Source organism: Talpa occidentalis, unplaced genomic scaffold, assembly GCF_014898055.3.
Source record: "Talpa occidentalis isolate TD23 unplaced genomic scaffold, MPIMG_talOcc4v2.1, whole genome shotgun sequence".
NCBI lineage: Eukaryota > Metazoa > Chordata > Mammalia > Eulipotyphla > Talpidae > Talpa > Talpa occidentalis.
Genome location: NW_026555331.1, coordinates 110,621,039 through 110,646,583, shown reverse-complemented (window position 1 = coordinate 110,646,583; position 25,545 = coordinate 110,621,039). Strand labels below are relative to the sequence as shown.

Here is a 25,545-nt window from a genome sequence, read left to right as displayed (position 1 = left end):
GAGCACAATCTAATTGGAGGGACAGACTAGAAAAAGAATGAGAGCAGAGCACAGGTACAAAAACATTCGTGGAGCCCAAAGAGCACAGGGAAAGGTGGTCAGGAAAGCTCCCTCGAGGAGGCAAGTCCTGCTTTGGGATTTGAAGGGTTGCACAGGAGTGCCCAGACCAGGAAGGATGAGCAGGAACCTGGGTAAAGACAGAGGTTTGGAAACAGTCTGGTTTCCTGGGGGCCGGAAGTGTTCCAGATGTAATTGGGTGCTTTTCTGATGTAGAATACCCGGAAGGAATGCTGGCAATATGAGCCTGTGACAGGAAGGTGTGCTCTAACTGCTGGGGACCTGGGGGAGGTTGGGTATCCCTGGCATTCAGTAAGCAGCTCCTTGCAAGCACCCGTCATGCTGAATACGTGATTTCTCAATCTCTTGCTGTTGCCATATTTCAGGCTGTTCTCAATATTTACTGATGTGAATACTAACATGGACAGCTCACTCAAGAATCTACTTTGTGGCCTTAGTACAGTGTCCCTTTAACGATGCTTGGCCATCATTAAAGTTCTTGATGCATAGTGCCAATCTCCTTTCTAACCCTGATTTCAACTCTTTCCAGCATGTTAAGCAAGTTCCTCTCATTGAGTCCCTCGCCAACACAGTTACCATTAACAGCTAACTTGATATGTGAAAATGGTGTCTCCTTTCTATTTGAGGATAAAATAAGTGATGCACTCTCTCCTTTGGGTTGGAGAATCTACAAAAATCATTTTGAATTCTTTTTCACAGGAGACTTTTCTTTCCCATTTATTCATTTATTCAATTATTAATTTATATCACTATGGACTCACTGATATTTATATTTTGGGTAATAATCCAATGTTTTGTTGCTCAAATTGTTCCAGATTTGGCCATTGGGAACTCTTTTTGTTGACTTCTGTGTTCCTCTGACATACTCCCAAAATGTTTTTTGTTTGAGATCTTCCTTTCTGGCATTAAAAAGGCTCCAGAATAATCTTGTTCACATTTCCTGCCCCAGGGTCTGGAATCAGCCATTTCTCAAAGAAATTCTGGTTCCCTTTTAATTAACATGGTATGAGAAACCAAGATTTGAGTGCAACATAGTTTCCTTGTATCTTTTGTACAGGGTCTTAGCATTATATTTATTGATTTGTAGGAACTCTTCACACATTAAGAATAGAACCATTTATTATATGTAGGAAACTTTTTGGCCTACTTTGTCATTTGCCTTTTCATTAGGTCTATTATCAAACTGAAGTTTACAGAAATTTAAAGTTTCTTTTATGAAGTATAAGCAAATAAAATTTTCCCACATTGCCTCCAAAATAAAACAAATAAGCACTAAGTTCTTCTTATGGTTTCATTCCTTCATTCAATCTTTAACCTAATTGGAATTTACTCTCATTTTCCTCCACAATTAACTTGTCCCAGTAACATTTTTGGAAAATTCCTCTATTTTTTAAACTGAAATGTGATACTTACCTGTCATTTCTAATATCACATGTACCATGTGTCTTGTTTCTGAGCTGCTTTCTATCTTATTGATATATTTTTGAGCTCTTACTATCTTTTATGTTATTCTTTCATTGAAAATGTTTATATATTCTCATGCTTTTGGAATTTTGTGAAACAATTTTTAAATTAAATAAAAATCAACTTTATTTAACATTCCCATCCCCAGCTGGGCAGATGAAGATGTTTCCTGTTCTTTGTGCCTCCTTCAGATATTCTAAGAACATATGAACAGATGTGCATATTTATTTTCACATAAATGACAGCAACTTTCCATATAAGTTCCTGTTGGTGTTTTTCACTTGTCAAAACATCCTAGAGATGAATCTGCTTCAAATAAGCAGTTTCAGACATTTTCTTTTCAAACATGGCATCCTGTAGGAATCCTTGAAAGCAGAGTGGATTAAAGTAGAGATGCTGTCATTTGTATGGAAAGAGAGGCCTTAAGGAGCCCTGGGCACAGCAGGGGACTCTGGAAACATTAACACAAGCGTCCTACCCCCAGAAATGGAGTTCCCCTGCAGGGATTCTGACTCAGAGTGTCTTCAGTGAGTCTGTTCTCAGTATCCTTAAAGCTCTCAGGGAGTCCGGAGGTGCAGTCAGGCTTGGGAACCACATTCAGGGCAACAAGGGATCAATTCTCCAGCCACTGCAGTAAACACAGGGCCTAGAAAGGACAGAGATGTGGACTCCAATCTTCTCACCCAACAGCCTGCTCTAACTCTTTTTCTTTGTGTTCTTCAGAAAAAAAAGTGTTATACTTCATTTTATGACCACACTTCTGAGAGTTTCATATTTTTTATTTTTATTAAGAATAGGAGAGTCTATGTTTTCTCCCAGTATATCTCTTAGCTGTTGATAGACATCCAAAGATACCCATTGCTGTATTTTTATTTTACAACTGGACAGTTTTCAATATCATAATGGGACTAATTTTTAAAAAAATTTTCTTAAGTTTAAAAAACTGACAATTATATTCTCTAAAACAGTGACAGCTATGTCTCCTTTCCCCCAAAATATTTAAAACTGTGTCGTCTTGTCCAGTGGAGCTAACTGGGAGGATGAGCAGTCATGGTGAGCTGCACAAATAACACAAACCCTATAGAGCAGTCAACTGGAAGACAGTATCTTAGCCCTGTTTTAAAGGAAAGCAGTCAGCTGACTTTGAGAGTGCTAGCCTGGCCTTGCCACTTCTAGTTCTTACCAGGCTTTAGGCAAGTGTTTTAGTACATAAAGAGGGGAGAACCATCCAGTCTCCATTCTTTGGGGGTTTGTCAGGATTAGAAAAGCTGGGGTAAGTACCTGACTCACGTATCTTCTGGAGAGCTCAGACCCTTTCCCTGCAAGTTTTTTGAGTCAGGTTAACAAAAGTTTGTCAAAAAGACATCTAGCAGAAGTTAATTATTTTATCAGTGAGGCTTATCAGATGATTTGGGAACGTGATATTGATCAAATTGTGTCTTCCTGAAATTTACATGCAGAAGTCTTACTCCAGTGCCTCAGGATATGACTATTTTTGAAGACAAGAGCTTTAAAAAAGTAATTAAGTTAAAATGAGGCCATTAGAGTGGCCCTAATCCAATTTGACTGGTATCCTAAAAAGAAGGGATTAGGACACAGACGCACAGAGGGAAAATCAAACAAAGATACAGGGAGAAGGTGCCACCACAATACAAGGAGAGGTCATCCAGAGGAAACAACCCTGCCAACATCTTAATCTTTGGTTTTCAGCTTCCAGAACTGTAAGAAAATATAAGTTTTATTGTTGAAGCCACCAAATCTGTGGAATTTTGTTATGGTAGTTCTAGAAAGGTAACAACGAGCCAAAGTTTTTTCTCTTTAATGTATTTTCAATATTTCTCCTGCAGATTGATATACAAACAAATAAGTGGGACAAGTAGGGAGCATTTCTCAAAGTGAATTCACATTCTGAAAGAACAGTGGACCCCAGGAAGATTCTATACCCCTATTATCTCTGCTAGACCATCACTTTCTGTCTTGAGGTTATTAAGTGGAGCTGCATTTCTGTCATACCTTGCAAAGGTAGTAATACCTTGTAAGTTTAATTTAGGGCTTTAAATAAAACAGCTTATAAGTGAGGGTGAAATGTACCTGAGACACTCCACAAAATGAACATGCTTCAGTAATAATGACTGGCAGGAATGAAATCAAATGTGAAATGACACAGTGAGTGTCACCAGCAGAGGGCACTCATACACTGCAGATAACACTGTCCTCCAGGGGGTGTGAGGGATCAAAGAGATGGAGGGCAGACCTTTCTGGCAGCCATTTATAGCCAACAGACATGTATTCATAGCCCTCATGCTATATCTTAATAACCTTAGCGCTCATGCAGATGAGTCCAAGCTGTCTTGAGAAATTGGTACCAACCTTCAAGGGGAAAGCTAACTTGAGAATATGAGTAACTCAAACCTGGCCAGTGTTAATGACAGTACATTGAGTCCTCACTGTATGCAGAGCCCTTTCAGCAGGGAAGAAGGTAAGAATATGAGAGGTTGAATGACTTGCCTACAGTCACTGAGACAGTCTTCAAATGAAGAGCTTCTAACCAAGCGCTAGAATGGAAGAGCCACGGGGACATAGGCAGCTGTTCATGGAGATCCCTAGTGCCTGGAACAGTGCTGGCTACACACAGACCTTGATAAACATGTATGCAATAAATGGGTGAATGAGGCACGAGAAGCACCTCAGAATTAAGGTGAGTTTATATTTGAAAGGAAAAAAGAGAAAGATTTATTGAATACGAAGGAAAACTGAGAGTTAGGAATAACTGAGGCAGATAATCCCCTACAAAGAGAGAAGTTTTCATTCAATTTCATTAATATCCAATTAATTGTTAGCTGTCACATGACCACGGGATTAAGGAAATGCCCCACCCTGCCCACGGTGCAGCAAAGGTAAATTCATTAGCAGAGGTGGTTCAGCTAAATGCAGACTAAGTCTTCATTCCATGGACCTCTATCAGAGCAAACAGAACCATTTTGATTCTGGCAGACCAGAAAAAGTTTGGGCTGAAAAAACGATTTTGAATACAGGGGAGATGTTGGTGTCCAAAGGCCAATAAACCTAGCACTGTGCAACTTCAGGTATGAAAATAACAGCTTTTCTTGAAGAGCACACCTAGGTTTCTTACAATTTTTTTCTTCTTGTCAAATTAGCCTTGGTGGTGACATGGAGGCAGGTCTTGCCTCTGACAATCCACAGGTGTGTAGAGGCCTGAATTCTCCTAGAAAGCCATCTGTCTGGGGTGGATTCCTCAGTTGTTGCTTTACTTCCCAGAAGCGAGAGGAAAATGTCTGAGGCTGATTTCCTCAGATAGTCCCAGATGCAAAAAATGCTGGTGACAATAGCAGCAGTGGGTGCCCACCAGGGGATGGTCCAACCCAGACATCAAGTTTACTGTGTGTCCTGCCTCACTCTTGCTGAGTTCAAGACCCTTTCCTCAACCCCCAGTGGGGTCTGAAAGAAGAAAATTCCACCAGAGGACCAGCACACCACCTGCTGATGTCAACTGAAACACATTTCAAGCAGAAAGGCCCAGATTTTGCTGATCAAATGATTCTATTTGCTCTGATAGAAGCCCATGGAATGAAGACTTAAGTCTGCATTTAGCTGAACCACCTCTGCTAACCTATTTATCCTTACTGCACCATGGGTAGGCTGTGACATTTCAGGCTGCGACGTTTCCTCAATCCTGGAGTCATGTGACAGTTAACAATTAATTGGGTCATGTGACAGTTAACAATTAACTACAAGCAGGTGGACACAGGAGTCCATATGTCCATATCGGGACACGTCAAGGCCAAGTCAGGCTGTGGATCAATAGTTCCTTGGCAACTTGGAACAATAATCTGCCCAGGTTTTCTGACAAAAACCTGACGACTTCCTGGATATCAGGAAAAAATGGTGAGTGTTTTCTGAGGTTATCAGAGAAGTTATGAACTGACATCTTTTCTTTCTTCTTCCACATAAAGAAAAGAAAAAGCTTGAGATAGAGAACAATCAAAACATCCACAGATTTCTATTGCTATCAAGTCAGCCTTTTTAATAGGTTAGAGACTAACTGTGAGTGAATAATTTCCACACAGCTGCTTTTTGGATGCAGTATCTCAGCTTAAACACTTTTCTAACTTTTTTTAGCCCAAAGACTCATAATTTAAGCAGAATATTGGTCACAGCATATCCTGGCTCAAGATATAAGCTTGCATATCAATGCTCATAGAAGCATTACTCACAACAGCTGAAGGAGGATAACAACAGGACTGTCCATTGACCAATGAATGAAGAAACATGCTCCCTCTATTCATATGTATGCACATGTTTACATACATACTTACATATGTATTTTTATATTTATGTGTATATACTTTATATGCTTACATATTTATATATATTTATTTATTTTTATTTATTTTTAAGGATTTATTTATTCATGCATACAAGAGCTGGGGTGCAGGCCAGAGATGTGGTGGGTGAGAGGATTCACCAGAGACAGAGTGGGGAACAGAACAGGCAGATGCACTGAAATACATTGCTGAGCATCGGGTGAGACAAGAGAGGTTTGCCTCGCCATGTGGATTTCTCCCTGGCCGGCCGGGGATCGAACACATGCTGTGGAGTTCATAATGTTCATAATGTGGTGCTTAACCCCTTGTGCCACCAAGGAGGCTCTGTTTATTTATTTTAAATATGTATATAAGCTACAAACACAGTGGAACAGTATTTGGCCTTAAAAGGAAGGGCATTCTGACACATGCTACAATATGAACGTACCATAAGGACATAATGTAAGCAAAGTAAGCCAGACACAAAAGGACAATTACCATGCAATTCCACTCTAACCTAGAGTAGTTAAATTCATAGAGACAGAGAGTAGAATGGTGGAGGTCAGGAGTTGGGGTGAAGGGGATGAGGAGTTAGCTTTTATGGGCAGAATTTCAGTTTGGGATGAACTGGAGATGGAGCATGGGGATGGTTGTGAATATACTTAATGCCACTGAATTGTTCACTTGAAAGTGATTAAGATGTAAATTTTATGTGTATTTTATCACACTAAAAAAATCTTTCTAAATGTAAGTTTGTGGTTTGACTGAAATAGTTTTGTTGCCAAATCTTCATGAAATCACCCACTATGAAGGGCCAATTTAACAAAAAGGGCTTAGAAAGATAGAGAATATTCGTCAAGACTGAAGAATGTGGAAGAGGATTACAGGTCTCCAGTTGTGAACCCTCACCTAGAAGTCAGTGCTGAAAACCAAACAAATTGAAAACATACCGGTCTTTACGACCATGTCAACTTTTCCTCCTGGGAAACCACACGCAGAAACCCTTGGGGGCAAAGCCTGGGAAACAAAGCCCGGCTTCTCCTGAACTTCTGGCTTTCTAGAGTCAACTCTAGAAACTTCTGGCTTTCTAGAGTCAACGATTCAACTGTCCACTGAGCACCAACTGTGTGCTTGGGAGCTGCAGGGACAGCTATCAAGCCCTCTGGCACCCCTGTGAGATTAGCGCTGTGGGCTCCCTATCAGATGGGGCTTGGTGAGGCATGTTGACTTGCCTGAGGCCCAACAGCTCCCAAAGGAGTAGAGATTAGAATTCAGCTTTCCTGAGCACTTCAGTCATGTTCACTAGGGAGAAAAACTCAATTCACCACTAGCTGGGTCTTCCCCTTGTCCCTGTTACCTCATGTGTCTCTTTAAGGGAAGATCATGTGCAAATCTGCAGGTGGCACCACCATTTGGCTCACCCAAGGCAGCTGAACCCAGCCAGGAGCAGCTGTCATGGTGCTGGGTGTCAACACTTTTTTTCTGATCCTTTTCATCAAAAAGAGCAGCAGAGCTGACACCACGGGACCCATGCACTAGGCCCACTGAGACACGGGTGTCCCCATGCACAGGGGCTGGAGGGACATGGCTCCATGAGAGATAGGGGATGGGATGACTGCTGTGCCCTCTATTCACATTGCTGCTGACAGTCATCCTAGAGATGGGAGAAAGGCAGGAGGAGGAGGCAATTTCCACCTGCCTTGCATGACTGGGAGTTATTGGACCAGCCACGAGACCATTTCCTACCTTTCAGGGTTTCCTGCAGGGTCTGGGCAAAGCCAGCCAGGCGGTGGCCATCACTGTGATTCTTGCTTGGATTCTCACCCCCTGGGAGGGCCAGGGTTGCCAAATGAAGGTTCACAAGGGTCAAGTCGTTACTTCCTATCTGAGCACAGGAAACAAAGCAACAGGGACAGGCTTAGGCATTTCGATATCCATTACTTCCAACAACTCAGCTTCATGCCAACCCTGACCAGGGTAAAACAAACAAGGCTAGCTCACACCCTGTGACCTAATGCCAGGGGGTTCAACCAGAAGATTTTCCTGAGGCACCTGCAGGAGGGAGACCTATCTTGTTCTTTCAGTCCACCCCCAACATTGCACCATCACCCCCCACCTTATGGCCTGGAAACTTGGAGACATCTGGGTTTGTGAGGGGCAGGGGCTTGACCTACATTCCAACCACAGTCAAGCAGCCCCAGCTGGCAGATCACAGGGCTCAGCCCTGTACAGTCTGCAGACTGAAACTGTGCTGGAGTTTGAGAAACTCTCAGGCTCTAGAACTGCTCAGGAGCACACAGAAATGGGGGACTTAAATGTCCAGCTCACAGTTGGGCTTGCTGGGTCTGTGACAAGGGACCTCTCTTGCCTTACCCTGTGATTTCATAGGTAAGGGCCATGGGGATGAGGTATATTGACTGCTGACTTAGTGATCAGTTTTGACTTCTGGTTTCTCTTTCTTCCTGTTGCCGACTTTGGATCATTTTGCTATTCATTAACACCTCCCATGGGCACCCAGGGGAATCAGATACCTCAATCTGCTTGCTGTTCCTGTCTCTGGGAGGACAGATGTGCATGTGGGTGAGGGGTCATCTGGAGATGGCAGCTGTAGGGCCAGGCCCTACAGAAGCTCTTCCTGAACCCCTCCAATTCCAAATGACCCTTCCCCCTGGTAATAACAGGACTCTGCTGCCCCTTAATTTCAAAATTTCCAAATGTCTGATCTCCTTTACCCATGCTGGGAGGACTAAAGAGGTGCTGAAGGTGTTTTAGAAAAACATACCATCTTGGGCTCTGTCACAGAACTTCTGTATGTCTGGGTAGGACCTGGGGAATCCTGACCCTAAGAAAGTCTTCCCAGGTGATTCTAATGTGTGTCAGGTTTAGGGGGTGGCCATCCGCCAAGTTGTGGGAGTTCCTGGGGCTAGAGTCCCACAAATCCTTCTCACTCCTGCCCTAGACAAGTTTACCACACACAGGAACCCTCAGAATATGTGCTGACCTGAGCCTGAGTGAGAATAAAATCATGACAAAAATAGGAGGCTTCTCTGGCTCACAATTGAGAAAGGGCTTTTTCTCTGCCTTAGAAGGACAAGTGGACACTCAGCAACATGGAGAACTACCTTGAAGCGGGCGAGGAACGGGCTGGGACCCGTGGGCTTCCCGTGCCCATTGCTGGGTGAGCTCTCCTGCCAGGCAGCATCCCTCAGCTCCACCCCAGCCGCAGTGTCCCACAGGAATCCCGAGAACCCAGGCCCCTGTGGAGGGGAGAAGGTTAGTTTAGAGAGGGGTCTGTCTGTGGCAGGGCTCAGCCCGGAGCTGGGGGCTGCCAAGAGGAAATGGGGGAACACAACGGGTGCAGGGGCTGTTTCATGAAGGGAAAAAACACACCCCGAAGGCCAGAGCACATTAATTCCCCTCCCCCCAATTTCCCATACTGCCCACTTCAGTGCTTTACATACAGTCAAGCCAAAAATGTCTGGACTCTTTTATTTATGGGGGTGGGGTTTGAGGAAGCCCAGACTAAGCACAAAGTTATTTTTTTAACCATCACATCTCACCAGGCAGCCATTCATATCCCCATCTGCCACATGAATACTCCACTGCTCAGAGAGGTTAAGTAATTTCTCTAAAATCCCCCATTTGATAAATGGAAATGCTGAGAATCAAATAAGACTCAAAAGGATGGGTTTTGCTTACTGATTAATTGCTGCTTACAAATACCAGTGCATAACATCTACAAAATACTCAGTAAATATTTGTTAGACTTAGAAATAGACAGAGGTCAAAGCCAACATTCCCAGTGGTTTGGAACTGGTCAAGGGCATTCCTCAGGGAGATGGGCCCCCACACAGGAGCCTGAAACCCCAGTATAGGGTTCTATGAGGGCTGGCAGAGGGGCAGATGGACGGGGTGGTGCGGGCTGGGATCCAGGCACTTGGTGCTAACCCTCTGCCATCTCTGTCAGTCAGAGAGGCCACTCTGAATCTGACTACTCAGGGCTGTTGCCACAGGGGGACTTCTAGAAAGAGGAAAGGCTTCCCTACTCCCCCATCTCAGCCTCTGGAGGCTCTGCTGCTCAGGTGGGGATCGGTGGTGTCATCTGAGGGGCATGTGATTTGTTTGAAAGGAGAGGAAGTGACTTTTCACAGCCTGACAAGTGTCTGAGAGTCCCCAACTTCAGTCCAGGTCCCAGACACACACCCTGTCAGGCTTAGCAGCCAGATCCAAGAAGCGTGTGCTGAGGAGGAGGGAAGGAACAAACGGAGGAGCAGTGTTCTGCAGGCTCTGCACTTAAATATTTTAAAATGATGGACTTGCCCACCCAATGGAGAGAACACTAGTTTAACAACCGCGCGGACCCTGCCAAGCCCTGGTCTGTGCTCTGCTAATGTAGCATTCCAATGTACAGTACCTTTTAAAATAGCCACCCTGTGAGTCAGGACATCTGTGCCCCTTTGACAGATGGAGGAATTGAGGCTCAGAGGGTTTAAGTGTCTTGAACTAGGCCCTCCCTGCAACTGCATGCTGCTCCCCAGTGGCCTTGACAAGCATCTGGAGTTGGGTTACCTACCCCCCAACTACTCTTCCTGTGCCCCAACAGGATGTGAGGGAGGAGCTCGGTCAGCCTCAGGTTGGGATGCCCACTGGGTTTGCAAAGAATTAAAACAGGCAGTGCTGGGTCACTGGGTTTGCTTTCTCCAAGTACATCTGTACATAATGCAGGGCCCAGCGTGCAGCGACCTTTCTAGTGTGGGAACGGATGAATAAAGTGTGTTAAGTGGACTATAAGAGCCTTGTGAAGCTACCTATAGGTAAAGTGCTTTTAAAAGAGAGAAAGCAAGTGGCATTACTATTATTTCTATGTGGACTGAGAGGGGAGAGTCAGGGGTGAGAGGGCAGAGACTTAGGGACATTTGTTTGGCTTTATCTCGAGTGTGCAGTGACCATACGGTGGTTTCTGGTCAGCTGTGGTGACTACTGACACTCCAACACATAAAACCCAGAGAAATATTACCATCATATTTTTAAGTGGTAACTAAAGGAGTAGAGGCTTTCTGTCAATAAATGACTGGATATTTTAAATCCAGTATACATTTAAAAAAAGCCCAAATCTCAGTATCAGTCAAATAAGTATAAATTCATATGTTGAGAAGCATGTCATAAACTAAAGATAAAATAATATGTACACTTACAGAAAAATTATATATGATGCCTTTTTCAATTCATGATTATCTATCAGAAGTCTATTTTAAAACCTAAAACCCTACTGATATGAAGCCTTCCAAGTGAGTAAAAATTGATCTTGAATACAAGTGAAATATATAAAGAGATTTACCTACTCCCACGTGGGTGATACCAAGGGAAAAAAATTCAAAATCAAAATCTGCTGAAATTTTCTACAAATTTCCACTGAAAGCAAACACTTCATGTGTGATTTAAGTAAATCTGGAGTTTTCAGTCAGTCAATGAACACTGAGGTCTCCACAAACTGGAAAAGGACAGACTGTGAAGAGGGGATTGGGAGGACAGAAATATTCCATTTGCTGCCTCGACTCTAGAGAGGTCTTTTCTGCTCAAAACCCCAATTCCCATATACATTTGAGGAGCAGTCTACTCCCAATTTAAACACGAAACAAGAATCAGGGCATTTTCAAATGAATAACAGAGTCAAGAAATGGGCAGAAATATAAAACTGCATCAAGGATGCTGGCAAAGGAAAATTTTAAATGTTTGTAGTTAGGGAAAAAGGATATTTTAATAAAATGGAAAGCAAAGCTAAGCTTTGTAGATGAGGATACCTTCTGGAGTTGAGTGGATGGTGTCTCAGCAACCATGGCCTTCCAGCATCCCCGGGGCCCCTTCCATTTGCGGATGTTGGGCAGGACCGGCTGGTTTAACTCTGCACAGAACTGCAAAGACAGGAGTGAAAGTCATGTGTGTTCCTGTCCAAAACAATTGTCACTGGTGCAACCCAAGGACCCAAAAAACTACATATATCTGACTCATCAGCTTTCTTGTGAGACTTGGTAGATTTTATCCCTGTGTTCTCAAAAATCAGGGTTTGTGAAGACTCGGATAACTAAATAAGCACCACAAATTAAAAGGCAATTTTCCCATCTAAAAAACTTGCAGTTATCACCTGGGGACTCTCAGTTGATAGAACTCAATGCTCTTTGTAGCACTCTTGCACAAATAGTTCAAAATGAGTTGTCAGAAGTCTTTTATCTTTGTAAAACCAGTGCATTCAAGGTCCCAGGGGTATCAAACACAGAGGAAAAAAGATGACTATATAGTATTTTTCTCCCTGGGGCTTAACTCAGAAGTGCAAAAGCAGATACCCAGCTTCATTTTCTTCTCCTTGGTTTTCTCCTGATAAGGAAGCCCAACTGTGGTGGATGGCTGCTACACCCCAGATGTGTCTGCAGGATACATGGCTTTTTACTTAAGTACCAACATGGTGTAGGAACTGGAAAGCAACCTTATCTTGAAGGCAAAATAAAATTGCACAAAGTAAAACGAGCAGGTGACAAACCACTGACTTCAAAGTATACAGATCAGTTCCTCTAACTCATGCCTCTAACACAACCCGACCTCTAGAGGTTGGTTCTTTTGAGGGGTCTCCAGAATTGATTATATTTGGGCTTAGTTTTCAAGATGCTCCCACATATGGTACTACCCCTTCCTGGGGACACCTTACACAGGGCACACTCCAATCTTCTCTCTCTGTCCAGTCGTATCTATCTTGGTCTTTGGCTTCCTCTTGGATGCAGTGCCATCAAGTGGTCCTTAACTAAACTTCTTTGGCCCAAGCTTCAGCTTATACCTCTAGCCCAAAAGTCCCCAAATCTGTAACTGAGATTTCTCTCCTGAGTTTTGAATGTATTCTTGCAGTCTATTTAACATTACCATCTGCAGGTCCCTTTAGAACCACAAAGCCAGCCAGTCCCAAAAGAACATGTTGTTCACCCTTCCCTGACCTTAGTGCCCATCTCAGTTCCTGGCATTTCCATCCTTCCAGCTGCTCTGATTCTTCCCTCTCCTCAAGGTCCCTTCACTCCCTGCTCTGCTGAATCCACTCTTACAGTATCTGCACTCCCTCTTTTGTTCTCCAGTTCCACTGTGCGTTGTTTCAGAGCCCCACCTTTTCTCACCTGGGTCCCTGACATTGTTTCTAAATCATCTCTGGGCTTCTTTGTCATTCCCATCAGCCTCCTTCTATGTACTGAGCAGGTGATGATGGCTGTGCTGATGCACCACCCCTGTGTTCCTCAAAGTGTGGTCTGGGGCCCATCAGCATCATCATCACTTGGGAATTTGCTGGAAATTCTCTGGCCCCTCCACAGACCTGTTGGACATGGCAGGGGGTGGGGAGGGCAGTAATCCATGTTAAACAAGCCCTCGAGGTGATCTCTGCTAAGATCTGAGAACCATGGCAGCTGCCCAGAGTCTCCCTGAGCAGCTGCCCTAGATTCTGTAGGCAGACAGCCATCAGCAGGCAGCCCCTTCTGGGCATGCCTCAGCTGCATACAATGGTTGAGAGGTGCCAGGGCTAACAGTCTGGTCTTTGCCTTCACGTTGATTATTCTGTAGGGAACAACTCCACAAGCTAGCACTCGGCCAATTGTATCTATAATGACAAACGCTGTGGAGAAAAAGAGACTGTACAAGGGAGGTCCACTTTGAATATCTGATGTGCTAAGAGTTATGCTGCCCTTGCACTTAGATGATTAAGGGTTTGCCTTGCCCCAACAGCAGACCTGTACCTGAGTCACCTTTCTAAATCACATCTAGCATAGAGCACGGAACACAGTGACACTCTCCAAGCATCTACTGACAAGCCATGTAGCTCAAGGGGAGACCACAGTCCTTAGGTCTTGTGTGACAAAAGGGGGCTATTCTCCTTGGAGATAATTACTAAACAATTGTCTCAGTTTTAATCTGACTTTGAACTTGCCTGGGAAGCGTTCTCTCTGGAATTCGGCCATCAGTGAGTAGTACCCTTTTACACTGTCCAATGCCGAGTATCTGTGGATGGTGTCATTCCTGACAGGGGGCCTCACTCTGGATGAATCTCCTGGCCGGAAGCCATCATCGGATGGGAAATGAAGCACTTTAGAAAATATAGCTGGAATTTATCGACTATAACTTGAGGAATCCAGGGAGAAACTGTACTTCACAAAGGATCCAATTTCCTGCCTGGGAATCATTTGCTTGCTGACTGATCATTAGAGCTGAATCCAAGAAAAATTAAAAAGGAAAGCAGCTCTCCAAGGCCCATCTGGGGTTTCTGATCTCCATGCAGGCATCCCAGGCCTGGCTACTCACCCAAATCTCCTCAGATGCATGCTGAGAAACTCTATTTTTAAAAAGTCCCCCAGGTGATGAGCCAACAAGCCACATTAGAGAGCTCCAGCCTCTGGGGGCCACCCGCTGAGCTAGGACGAGCTCTCTGCAGGCAGCTAGAAATCTCTTCCCTCCTCACCATCATAGGACCTTTTGATACCCTTAGCGGGTATCAAACCGCAGCCTAGCTTAAATAATCTCATTCCTGGCAATGCCTCTTTGATGGGAAGGCTCAGAAGTGTGAAGAGGTGGCACAGGCAATGTCATTGTATTCCATGGTCACCACTCTCATGAACAATCTCTTGGGACTAAAGTTGTGCTAGTCAAAGTGTGTTGATCAGTGTTCCCTGGCAATGTGTTGAAATGCAGATTCTCAGGTCCCATCCAGGCAGATGAATGAGCATCTCAGGGGGAGCCTGGCAATCTGCATTGAACAGATCCTACAGATGTCTTTTTTTTTTTTTAAAGATTTATTTATGCATACAAGAGCCAAGGTATAGGCCAGAGGTGCAGGAGGGTGAGAGGATTCACCAGAGACAAAGTGGGGAGCAGAACAGGCAGATGAATTGAAATACACAGCTGAGGGGAGCAGCAGGTGAAACAGGAGAGGTCTGCTGTGCCATGTGGGTTAGCTTCCTGACCAGGTGTTACTGGGTGAAGGAGAGACATGAGCACCATAATCCCCAAACATGCTTTTATTTTGTCAGTATTTGTTGCTGCAGACAATTAATAATTTCAGGGTCCAGGGAGAAAAGTGTTTACAGATAAACACCGTCTATATCCACATTTCCATGATCCATACTACGTAAGGGGGAAGTGTTATCTTCTAAGACTAAAATGAGAATTGCTGGTTTAACTCTGGTGACTGTTGGCACCAACAGCTCATAGCAAACTCAAGGGGTGTGCCTTTTAGCTTCGTGCTACTCACAGTGTGGTCCATGGACCAGGAGCATTGACCTCACCTGAGTCTGTTAGAAATGCATATTCACAGGCACATCTTACCCACTCCTGGGAATCTGCATTTCCACAGGATCCCAGGGTGATTTGTAAGCTTTGAAAAGCCTACTGTAGAGTCTCCATGTTTTGCATATACCTTCTTAATGTATGCAAAGCCCACAAGAAGCAGACATCATTAAAAGGGTGCCACTGAAGGGTAGCATGGAAAGGTCATGCCCAAACTTGTGTTTAAATTCAAGAGCACACTATAACAAGTGTTAAAGGGGAAGCCTGACTCCTGTCAGGTGGGGCAGGGGGCACAGAGCAGGCCCCATGTGGGGGGACCAGCCTGCCTTTACAGAATCCTTATACCCTTTCTCCCAGAAATTTCAAAGGAAAACAAAAGCATCCACTGAGTGCCCTCAATCTGAACTCTGTCTTGAATTTTTTTATTTAGAATTGTTGGTTCTCAAATTTTTGCTTCTCCCACATACCAGAAGGAAGAAAAAATACTCTCATAAGTGACTCTCAAGGGTAAAATAGGGTTGAAATGGAAGGGGGGAAGGTTTGTGCCAATGGAAAAAGTCTCCCAGATAACTGTAACTTTAAATGACACCCCCTACACACACAATTTTAACAAGTTCCCCAAGCAATTTCAAAGTAAAGATTGAGAAACTCACACAAGGCCAGACAACTGCTAATTTGGAATTCAATCTTCACATTTTAAAAACCTGTGGTCTGAAAAGTCAGCTTTTATTATTGAAAACAAACAAGCAAACAAACAACCATTTCAGCTCTTCCACCTACACCTTGATAGCATTTGACTGTGGCCCTTTTCTGATGATCCCATGATAGAATGAATGATAGGAGCCAGTCCACAGGACCACAGTGGATAAGTCAAAAGGATTTCTCTTGGGGATCCCACTTTCTGATGTCTCATATTTAGGATAAACTACCACGATCTGGACATGTTTCTCTAGTTGCAGACCAAATAAGTGGTGGTCAGTTGGCAGAAGACTTGATTATCAATGTAAGTGCACCCACCCTTTGGCTCAGTAACGGGAGGGGTCCTCAAAATCAGATTTTTTAACTTCCATCAACAAGATATCCAAGGCACCGGCTTTCAGGAATGTTGAGTCTAAAAGAAAAGACTTCTCTGGCCTTGCCCTTAGGATGTGCTGCATCTGAGATCAGCTGACTGTGCCTATCTCACAGTAAGTGAGGAAAGGATTCCAAGATTTGTAATCAGCTGTGTTTTTGTTGTTGTTATTTGTACACTTTTGGACCTTTTCTCTATTCTTCTACACCCACCCCTTCCTGAAGAGAATTCTTTAATTCATCTGGTCATGATCAGGCAATAAAAATGAGAAGGCATTCCAACTACACTTGGTGGCCTATCCTGCCACAACCAGGCACCTCTCATTTTCCCCCTGCAGTTAATCAAATGAAACTTGGGGATCTATGAGCTGGTTATGTGTTGCTAGTGGTTATGTGTTGCAGTTAGCTAGAAACAGAAAACCAAAAGCATCTGGAGGTATTTCAAAAGCAAACTCCAAATGGCTGACCTTCTCCTACTTCCTGAGTGGTAAGGAAGGGTATTTGTTACTTGGAATCCCTTTGTGTAGAATCTCCAGACAAGGATACTTCCCTCAGTTGGTTGTTTCACATGCTCTCCTGATTCTGGAGAGGGCTTCTCTTTGACATTGAGTTTCCCACATGTTAATCACCCATTTTTTCTGTGCACTCAGTGGCAGCTATTGCAAAGGCAGCGTATAGAAGCAGATAAAGAAGCACAGGTGAGTTCTCTGAAATTGCCATCATGAAAGAGAAGTCCTTTCTTAGGTCAAGCAAGGTCAAGAGACTGGACTTTCATCTGAATACTGCAGGAAACAGCAAATGACAGACAAATATTTTTGAAATGTAAGTAGGAAGCAAGGACTTATCTTTGCCAGGATCTTCAAGCACAGCCATGTTATGACCCGTAATAGAAGCCAGTACCTGTGTGGGTAACTATACATGATCACACATGCAGGGAGAAGCCAAGAATCATGGCCATTAATTACAATATTAATGTTCTAGAAAGAGAACTGAGCAACCAAAACGCCAAACTGCATCCAAGTGATAACTAATCATGTTTGGCATTTTTTTTTTTTTTAAAATATTAAATTTTATTTTATATTCCCCCATACAATTGCAAACGCCCCATTCTGACCCCAATCCTTCCCCTCCCGCCCCCCACCCCCCAAAAAGTGTCTCTGGTTCATAGTTTTTTGTTGATTTTGATTTTCACTTTCTTATATTCATTTTCCTGGTCCCTTATTTAAGTTTTCTAGATTCCTGCTATGAGTGAGACCATCCGGTATTTTTCTTTTTCTTTTTGGCTTATTTCGCTGAGCATGATCCCTTCCAGTGCCATCCATGTTGCTGCAAATTGCATGTGTTTATCTTTTTTGAATGCTGAGTAATATTCCATGGTATATATGTACCACATCTTCTTGATCCAGTCATCTATTTTGGGCATTTGGGTTGTTTCCAAAGCTTAGCTATTGTAAACAGTGCTGCTATAAACATAGGAGTGCAGGTGCTCTTTGGAATTGATGTTTCTGTGTCCTTTGGGTAAATACCTAGGAGTGGAATTGCTGGATCATATGGAAGCTCTATGTTTAGTAGGTCCAGAAATCTCCACACAGCTCTCCATAGTGGTTGGACCAGTTTGCACTCCCACCAACAGTGCACAAGAGTTCCTTTTTCTCCACATCCTCGCCAACATTTGTTGTTGCTAGTTTTTTTAATATGTGCCATTCTCACTGGTGTGAGATGGTATCTCATGGTAGTTTTGATTTGCATTTCCCTGATGACAAGTGATGTTGAACATTTTTTCATATGTCTGTTGGCCATTTGCATTTCCTCTTCAGAGAAGTTTCTTTTTAGCTCTTCTGCCCATTTTTTGACTGGATTATTTTCTTTGTTGTTGCTGAGTCTCATCAGCTCTTTGCAGATTTTTGTGATCAGTCCTTTATCATTAGTGTTGGGTGCAAAAATGTTCTCCCAGTTGGTGGGGTTCTCTTTGTTTTTGTTATTGTCTCTTTTGCTGTGCAGAAGCTCTTTAATTTGATGTAGTCCCAGCTGTTTATCTTTCTCTTCACTATCACTGCTTTGGGTGATGTGTCTGTAAAGATGTCTTTGATGTGCAAATCCCGTAGTGTTTCGCCTATATTTCCTTCTATGTATTTTATGGTTTCAGGTCTTATGTCTAGTTCTTTAATCCATTTTGAGTTGATTTTTGTGTATGGTGTGAGGTAGTGGTCAAGCTTCATTCTTTTGCATGTAGCGACCCAGTTTTCCCAGCACCATTTATTGAACAAACTTTCTTTGCTCCAATGCATAGTCTTTGCTCCTTTGTCAAAGATTAGTTGACCATAAATCTGTGGGTTTATTTCTGGATTTTCTATTCGATTCCATTGGTCTGTATGTCTGTTCTTGTTCCAATACCATGCAGTTTTGATGATTATGGCTTTGTAGTATAGCTTGAAGTCTGGGAGTGTGATGCCTCCATTTCCTTCTTTTTTTTTTCAGTAGAGCTTTGGCTATTCGGGGTTTTTGGTGATTCCATATGAATTTCATCAATAATTGTTCTATTTCTTTGAAGAATGCCATTGAGATTTTGATTGGAATAGCATTGAATCTGTATATTGCTTTTGGTAGGATGGCCATTTTAATAATGTTTATTCTTCCAATCCATGAGCAGGGGATGTCTTTCCATTTCTTTGTGTCTTCTTCTATTTCTTTTAACAGTGTTTTATAGTTTTCTTTGTATAGGTCCTTTACCTCTTTTGTTAGATTTATTCCCAAATATTTGATTTTTTTTGTTTCGATAATAAAAGGGGTGGTTTTTTTGATTTCTTCTTCTTCAGATTTATTGTTTGTGTATAGGAAGGCTACTGACTTTTGCGTGTTGATTTTGTATCCTGCCACTTTACTGAATTGATTGATGAGTTGAATTAGTTTTTCTGTGGAGATTTTGGGGTTCTCTATGTATATTATCATATCATCTGCAAATAGTGATAGTTTGACTTCTTCTTTTCCTATTTGGATTCCTTGGATGTCTTTCTCTTGTCTTATTGCTCTGGCTAGGACTTCCAGTATTATATTGAAAAGCAGTGGTGAGAGTGGACATCCTTGTCTTGTTCCAGATCTTAATGGAATTGCTTTCAGCTTTTCACCATTGAGAATGATACTGGCTGTTGGCTTGTCATAGATGGCCTTTATGATGTTGAGGTATGTTCCTTGTATCCCAAGAATTTCAAGGGCTTTTATCATGAATGGGTGTTGCACTTTGTCAAAAGCTTTCTCAGCATCTATTGATATTATCATATGGTTTTTATATTTCTTTTTGTTGATGTGTTGGATAACGTTGATTGATTTTCGGATGTTAAACCATCCTTGTGCCCCTGGAATGAATCCAACTTGGTCGTGGTGAATTATCTTATGGATACATTGTTGGATTCTGATAGCTAAAATTTATTGAGGATTTTTGCCTGTGAATCAGTGTTCATTAGGGAGATTGGCCTGTAGTTTTCTTTTTTGTGTTGTCCTTGTGCAGTTTTGGTATTAATGTAATGTTGGCTTCATAGAATGTGTTGGTATTGTCCCTTCCTTCTCAATTTTTTGGAAGAGTTTGTGAAGGATAGGCACTAATTCGTCTCTGAATGTTTGGTAGAATTCATTTGTAAATCCATCAGGTCCTGGGCTTTTGTTTTTGGGAGGTTTTTAATTACCATTTCAATTTCGCTGCTTGTAATTGGTCTGTTTAGGTGTTCTATTTCTTCTTTATCTAGCTTTGGGTGATTGTAGAGTTGTAGGAATTTGTCCATCTCCTCTAGATTGTTGAACTTGTTTCCATATAACTGTTCATAGTAGTTACTGATTATTCTTTTGATTTCTGCTGTGTCCGTTGTGATTTCTCCTCTTTCATTTATGATTCTGTGTATTTGTGCTTTCTCCCTTTTTTCCTTTGTGAGCCTGGCTAGGGGTTTGTCTATTTTATTTATTTTTTCAAAGAACCAGCTCTTGGTTTCATTGATCTTTTGGATTGTTTTTTTAGTTTCAATTTCATTTATTTCTGCTTTGGTTTTTATTTCTTTTCTTCTACTGGTTCTGGGGTTTTTTTGTTGTTCTTTTTCTAGATCTTTGAGCTTCGAGATTAGGTTGTTTCTTTGAGTTCTTTCTTGTTTTTTGATGTGAGCTTCTATTGCTATATATTTTCCTCTTATTACTGCTTTTGCTGCATCCCATACATTTAGGATATTGGTGTCCTCCTTGTCATTCAATTCAAAGAATTTTTTAATTTCTTCTTTGATCTCCTCGTTAGTCCAGTGGTCTTCCAGTAGTGTGGCTTTTAATCTCCATGAGGTAGGATAGTTCCTTGCCTTCTTTTTATGATTTATTTCTAGTTTGATGCCTTCGTGGTCAGAAAAGATGGTTGGTATGATTTCAATCTTGGTGTATCTGTTGATGTTTGTCTTGTGCCCCAGTATGTGATCGATCCTGGAGAATGATCCGTGTGCGCTTGAGAAGAATGTGTACTCCGTTTTTTTTGGGTTTAGTGTTCTATAGATGTCTGTTAAGCCCAAATGCTCTAGGTCCTTATTTAGAGCTTTAGTTTCTTTACTTATTTTTTGTCTTGTTGATCTATCCATTGTTGATAGTGGTGTGTTGAAGTCTCCCACTACATATGTGTTTTCTCTGATGTCTGTTTTCAGAGAGGACAACAGTTGTCTGATATATTTTGGTGCTCTTTCGTTTGGTGAGTATATGTTAATGAGTGTTATTTCTTCTTGAAGTATTGTCCCCTTAATCATAATGTAGTGACCATTGGGTCTCTTTTTATTTTTTTGAGTTTGAAGTCTGTTTTATCTGATATAAGTATAGCTGTTCCTGCTTTCTTTTTTGGCCCATTTGCTTGTAGGATTGTTTTCCATCCTTTGACTTTGAGCCTATTTTTATCTTTTGTAGCTAAATGTGTTTCCTGGAGACAGCAAAAGGTTGGGTTTTGTTTCTTAATCCAGGCTGCAACTCTGTGTCTTTTTATTGAAGAGTTTAGTCCATTTACATTTAGAGTTAATATTGATATGTTAGCATCTGTATTTGCCATTATGTTTGTCTTTCCTTTGATTTTATTTATTTATTCTTTTAATAACTTTTTTTTTTTTTTTGGTCTTCTTTCGTTGTTATTCGTCCCTCTGAGGTTCTGGCTTTAGGATTCCTTGTAGTATTTTTTGGAGTGGGGGTTTAGTCGCAATGAAATTCCGGAGTTTCTCTTTGTCTGGGAAGGTCCATATTCTTTCTTCATGGAGGAAAGAGAGCTTTGCGGGATAGAGTATTCTTGGTTGGCATCTGTTTTCTTGGAGTCTGTTGACTATGTCCCTCCACTCTCTCCTTGCCCGTAGTGTTTCTTCAGAGAAGTCTGATGTCAGCCTGATTGGTTTTCCTTTGAATGTTATCTGTTTCTTCCCTCTTGTCAGCTTCATTATTTTTTCCTTGTCCTGGATTCTTGGGAGCTTTACTATTATGTGTCTTGCTGTGTTTTTCCTTTCGTCGTGGAAGTTTGGTGTTCTTCTTGCTTCTTGTATATCAATTTTCAGCTCCTTCTTCTCATTTGGGAAGTTCTCTTCAATTATATCCATGAATATTTTCTCTGTTCCTACATCTCTCTCCTCTCCTTCTGGAATTCCTATAACTCTTATATTTCCTTTCCTCATGGAGTCAGATAGTTCCCGAAGTCTTTCTTCATTCTTTTTCCTTCGTACTTCTCTTTCCTTTTCTGTTTTGGTTCTTTTTATTTCTGTGTCTTCAAGATTACTTATTCGTTCTTCCATTTCATCTATTCTGCTTTCATTGCTTTTCCCAGAGTTCTTTAGTTCCTCCATTAATTCTTTGATCTCCTGCATTTCTCTTACTTCCCTCTTTAGGGACTCAATTTCCTTCTTCTGATCTATCACTTTTTTAATCATGGCAATTTTAAATTCTCTTTCTGGAAGGCTCAGAAGTTCTTCCAAGTTGCTGTCGTTGCAATCTGGGGAGTGGTTTTCTTTTTGTGATGTGCTTCTTTCCTGAGGAGTTTTTAGGTTGCGTGTGGTTCTTCTACTCCCTACTGTCTGTTTTCTAATTTGTCGTATGCGTTGGGACACTGTGTTGCTCGGACTGACTGACATCTTGGGTGAACTTCTCCGCTCCCCTCTGGCTCTTCCAGGAGCCATCTCTGTCTTCTGGGGGAGCTTTCTGCTGGTTTTAGGCAGTTTTTACTGAAGAAATGTCCCTGTTCTCAAATGGCGAAGCGGGATGCAGTCCCTGCGCCTCCGGTTTCAGGCACACTCTTCTGCGCACACGGTCTGCCCCGGACGTGGGTGCCTGCTCCCTCTGTGGGCTCAGACTGCTGGTCGGAAGGGGCCTGGCGTGGAATAACTTCCCGGCTGGCCACTGGGTCCTCCAGAAACCTTCTGCCCTTTTCAAGCAGTCTTAAGAAATGTCCTGTTTTATAGGGTGTTAGTGACTTTTTTTTTTCCTGGTCGCTAGGTGGCGCCAGAGATCTCTCCTATTGTCCTTGGGGGGCTGTTTTTCGCCTCCCCCCACCCCGTGGGACAGAGAACAGAGCGGGAATGGTAGGGTACACCTCAACAGCTTTGGGGTGCTGTGTCTGCCTTGTGCCCCACCGTCGTGGAGAAACCACGCCCCGAATTTTCGTGCCCCGGGTCTCAGTTCAAAGCCCTCAGTTCCAGGACGCGGGCTGTAGCCCAGTTCAGTGGCGCGGGAATGGCGCCTTTTGCACCGCTCCCGTGCCTGGGCGCCTGGTTCCTGCTCACTCAGGGAGGGACCTTCACCTCAGTGAGGACCTCCGCGCGTCTCCCCGCAAGCCTAGGTCGTCTCCCCGCAAGCCTACGTCGCAGGCGCGGGGACCTGGGCAGCCGTGATCCAGGTCTGCACTTGCTTTTCAAGTGCGCCGAGTGCGCCGCGTTCCCGCGCCAGCTTACAGGCAGCCCGGGCTGTGTGCGCGTCTCCCGGGGTCTTTGTTCTTCTCTATTGGCGCCCGGAGCCGTTCGCTCACCGCCGCGGCGGATCCTGCAGGGTTCGCCTCAGCTCCCGTTCACGGGGTGTGGTGGCTGCAATAGTTCCTTTCCACGCACAGTCCCGCTTGCTGCGTCGTTTGTTCTTGTGGGCCGTTTTGGTTTGTTGTTTCCTCCTCTCTGCCGGTCGGAGAGTGCCGCCTCTGTGGGCGGGGGAGGGGAGCAGGGTTCTGTGCTTCCCTCCCTTCTAGTCCTCTTTTATGGCCACTTTCTTCTTCGGGCAGTTCGCTGGCGTCACCACGTTTATCTTCCGTGTCCCAGTTCTCACTGGGACCTGCCGCTTTTCCTCCCTATTCACTTTTTTAATGGGAGATCTTACTCGCAGCGTCTCCTCGCCGCCATGTTGCTCCGCCCCCCTGTTTGGCATTTTAAGTATAACAACTACGCCTATTACTAACTTTTACTGGGATACTTAGAGGCTCACACACTGACTATAATATGGATATTAAGCAAAAACAAAGACTCTTTCAACCTTCCCTCTAACTCCCAATCTGTATGAGAAAGAAAAAGATTGTCCATTGCTTCCACTCTATATTTGTACAGAGCCAGAACGAGACAGCCACTTTTGCTGCAAACCCAGCTATGTATCTCAGAAGGGAGAGAGGTTGAATTTGGGACAGAGAGCATTGCATTTGGGAGCTACAGGACCACTCTGAGCCCTCTTTCCAGAGGTCCAGGGTCCGTGGAGGCAGAAAAGACAGACTGTCCCTTCTGCCCCTTCAAAACTCAGTGAACAAGTATTCTTTTCTAATATTGACAGGAAGGACTGGGTTTGTTTGTAGCTTTGGAAGTTTCCTCAGAGGGTCACCTTCCTGGGCTGGAAGAAGAAGACCATGGAGGAGTTATGGCACCCAGGGCACCTCATTTATATTTGGATCACAGTCTCCCCATGTATAAAGTGAAGGACCGAGGGGAGACAATTCCTACTCAAGGACACTTCAAATTCTAAAATTGTGTAATTCTAGAAGGAGAAAAGAAGGAAACATGGAAGGGAGGGCTGAGAGAAGTATAAAAATGGGAGAGGAAATAAGAGATTCTCATACTTTAAAACTCCTTTCTTCCTTAAATGCAAATCAAAACCACAGTGTGACACCATCTCACACCTGTGAGAATAACCCATATGAAAAAAAAAAAACAGAAACAACAATATTTGGCGAGAATGTGGGGTAAAGGGAATACTTGCAGGAAAGAAGACTAGTTCAGGCCCAATAAATATGAAGATTTCTCAAAATCTAAAAAACCAATCTACCATATGATCCAGCAATTCCACTCCTAATTGCCCCAAAATGCAATAACACTAATTTGAAAGACCTATGTTCATTGGAGCACTATGTTAGCCAAGCTAAGCAATCAACTTGAGGACCCAGCAACAGAAGAGTGGATTAACACAATGGAACATTAATCAGCTATAAAAAAGATGAAATACTGCATTTGTGACAGCATGGGTTATGCTAAGTGAAATAAGTCAGAAGGAGAAAGACAAATACTAGATGCTTTTGCTCATGAATGGAATATAGAGAAATAATACAAAGGGACAGAAAAACAACACCAAAACAAACCCTAAAATTCTGACTATAGAAATGAATCTACCAGAAAGGGAGGATTGAGGGGGCCCAGTGGACTATGGAGGACTATAGGAGCCTTGGTAGTGGGCACAAGGCTATAACATACAACTGAAGATGGGAACCTGTACCCTCAAATTACATACAATGTTGTAAATCATTGTTCTCTCAATAAAAATAATACAACAAAAATTATATTCCTTTTGAAAAAATCACATAATACCCCCCTCCCTGAAAAACCCAACACTCTCCTTTCTCCCTTTCTTCATGATTGCTGTGTGAACTCCATGAAGAAGCTGACCACATTGACAGACATGGGTGAACTTTTCAAAAGCTTTCGCCCAAGAGGGAAAGTGTTTTCCCCTTCCCAAACATTTGCATCAGCTTTCTTTAATGTCCCCCGATCTCCATTTGAAGACCCTGGGGGAGAGAGTAGACTAGGACACCCCTAAAATACACTATTTGGATATATGGATTATTTTAAACTGAAGGCAACTAGGGCCCAGGAGACCCAGGAAGACTTTACCTCTTCCTTAACTGACTAATGGAATTTAGATAGAGAGCTTGCTCTAGAAAGCCAGCTATCACCAGAGTTAACTACAAAGAAGGAATGCCAATTGTGGTAGACTGGGGGGAAATTAGCAAAGCCTGATTGTTCAAACTCCTCTGCATGTTTCCTTTTCTCTGCATGGCATAGCAAACATTTGTTTA

At 42.9% G+C, this 25,545-nt stretch overlaps 1 protein-coding gene across 2 annotated transcripts in view; it reads right to left on the bottom strand.

Moving 5' to 3' along the window:
* EEPD1 (endonuclease/exonuclease/phosphatase family domain containing 1) overlaps positions 1–25,545 on the bottom strand; it is a 122,386-nt gene that overhangs the window by 6,489 nt on the left and 90,352 nt on the right. For both annotated transcript variants that reach the window (XM_037510212.2, XM_037510217.2), the window contains exons 4-6: positions 11,669–11,779; positions 8,990–9,124; positions 7,614–7,752 (exon numbers count right to left, since the gene is read on the bottom strand). In XM_037510212.2, coding sequence (XP_037366109.1) covers positions 7,614–7,752; positions 8,990–9,124; positions 11,669–11,779 — 385 coding nt within the window. The remainder of the gene's footprint in view (positions 1–7,613; positions 7,753–8,989; positions 9,125–11,668; positions 11,780–25,545) is intronic.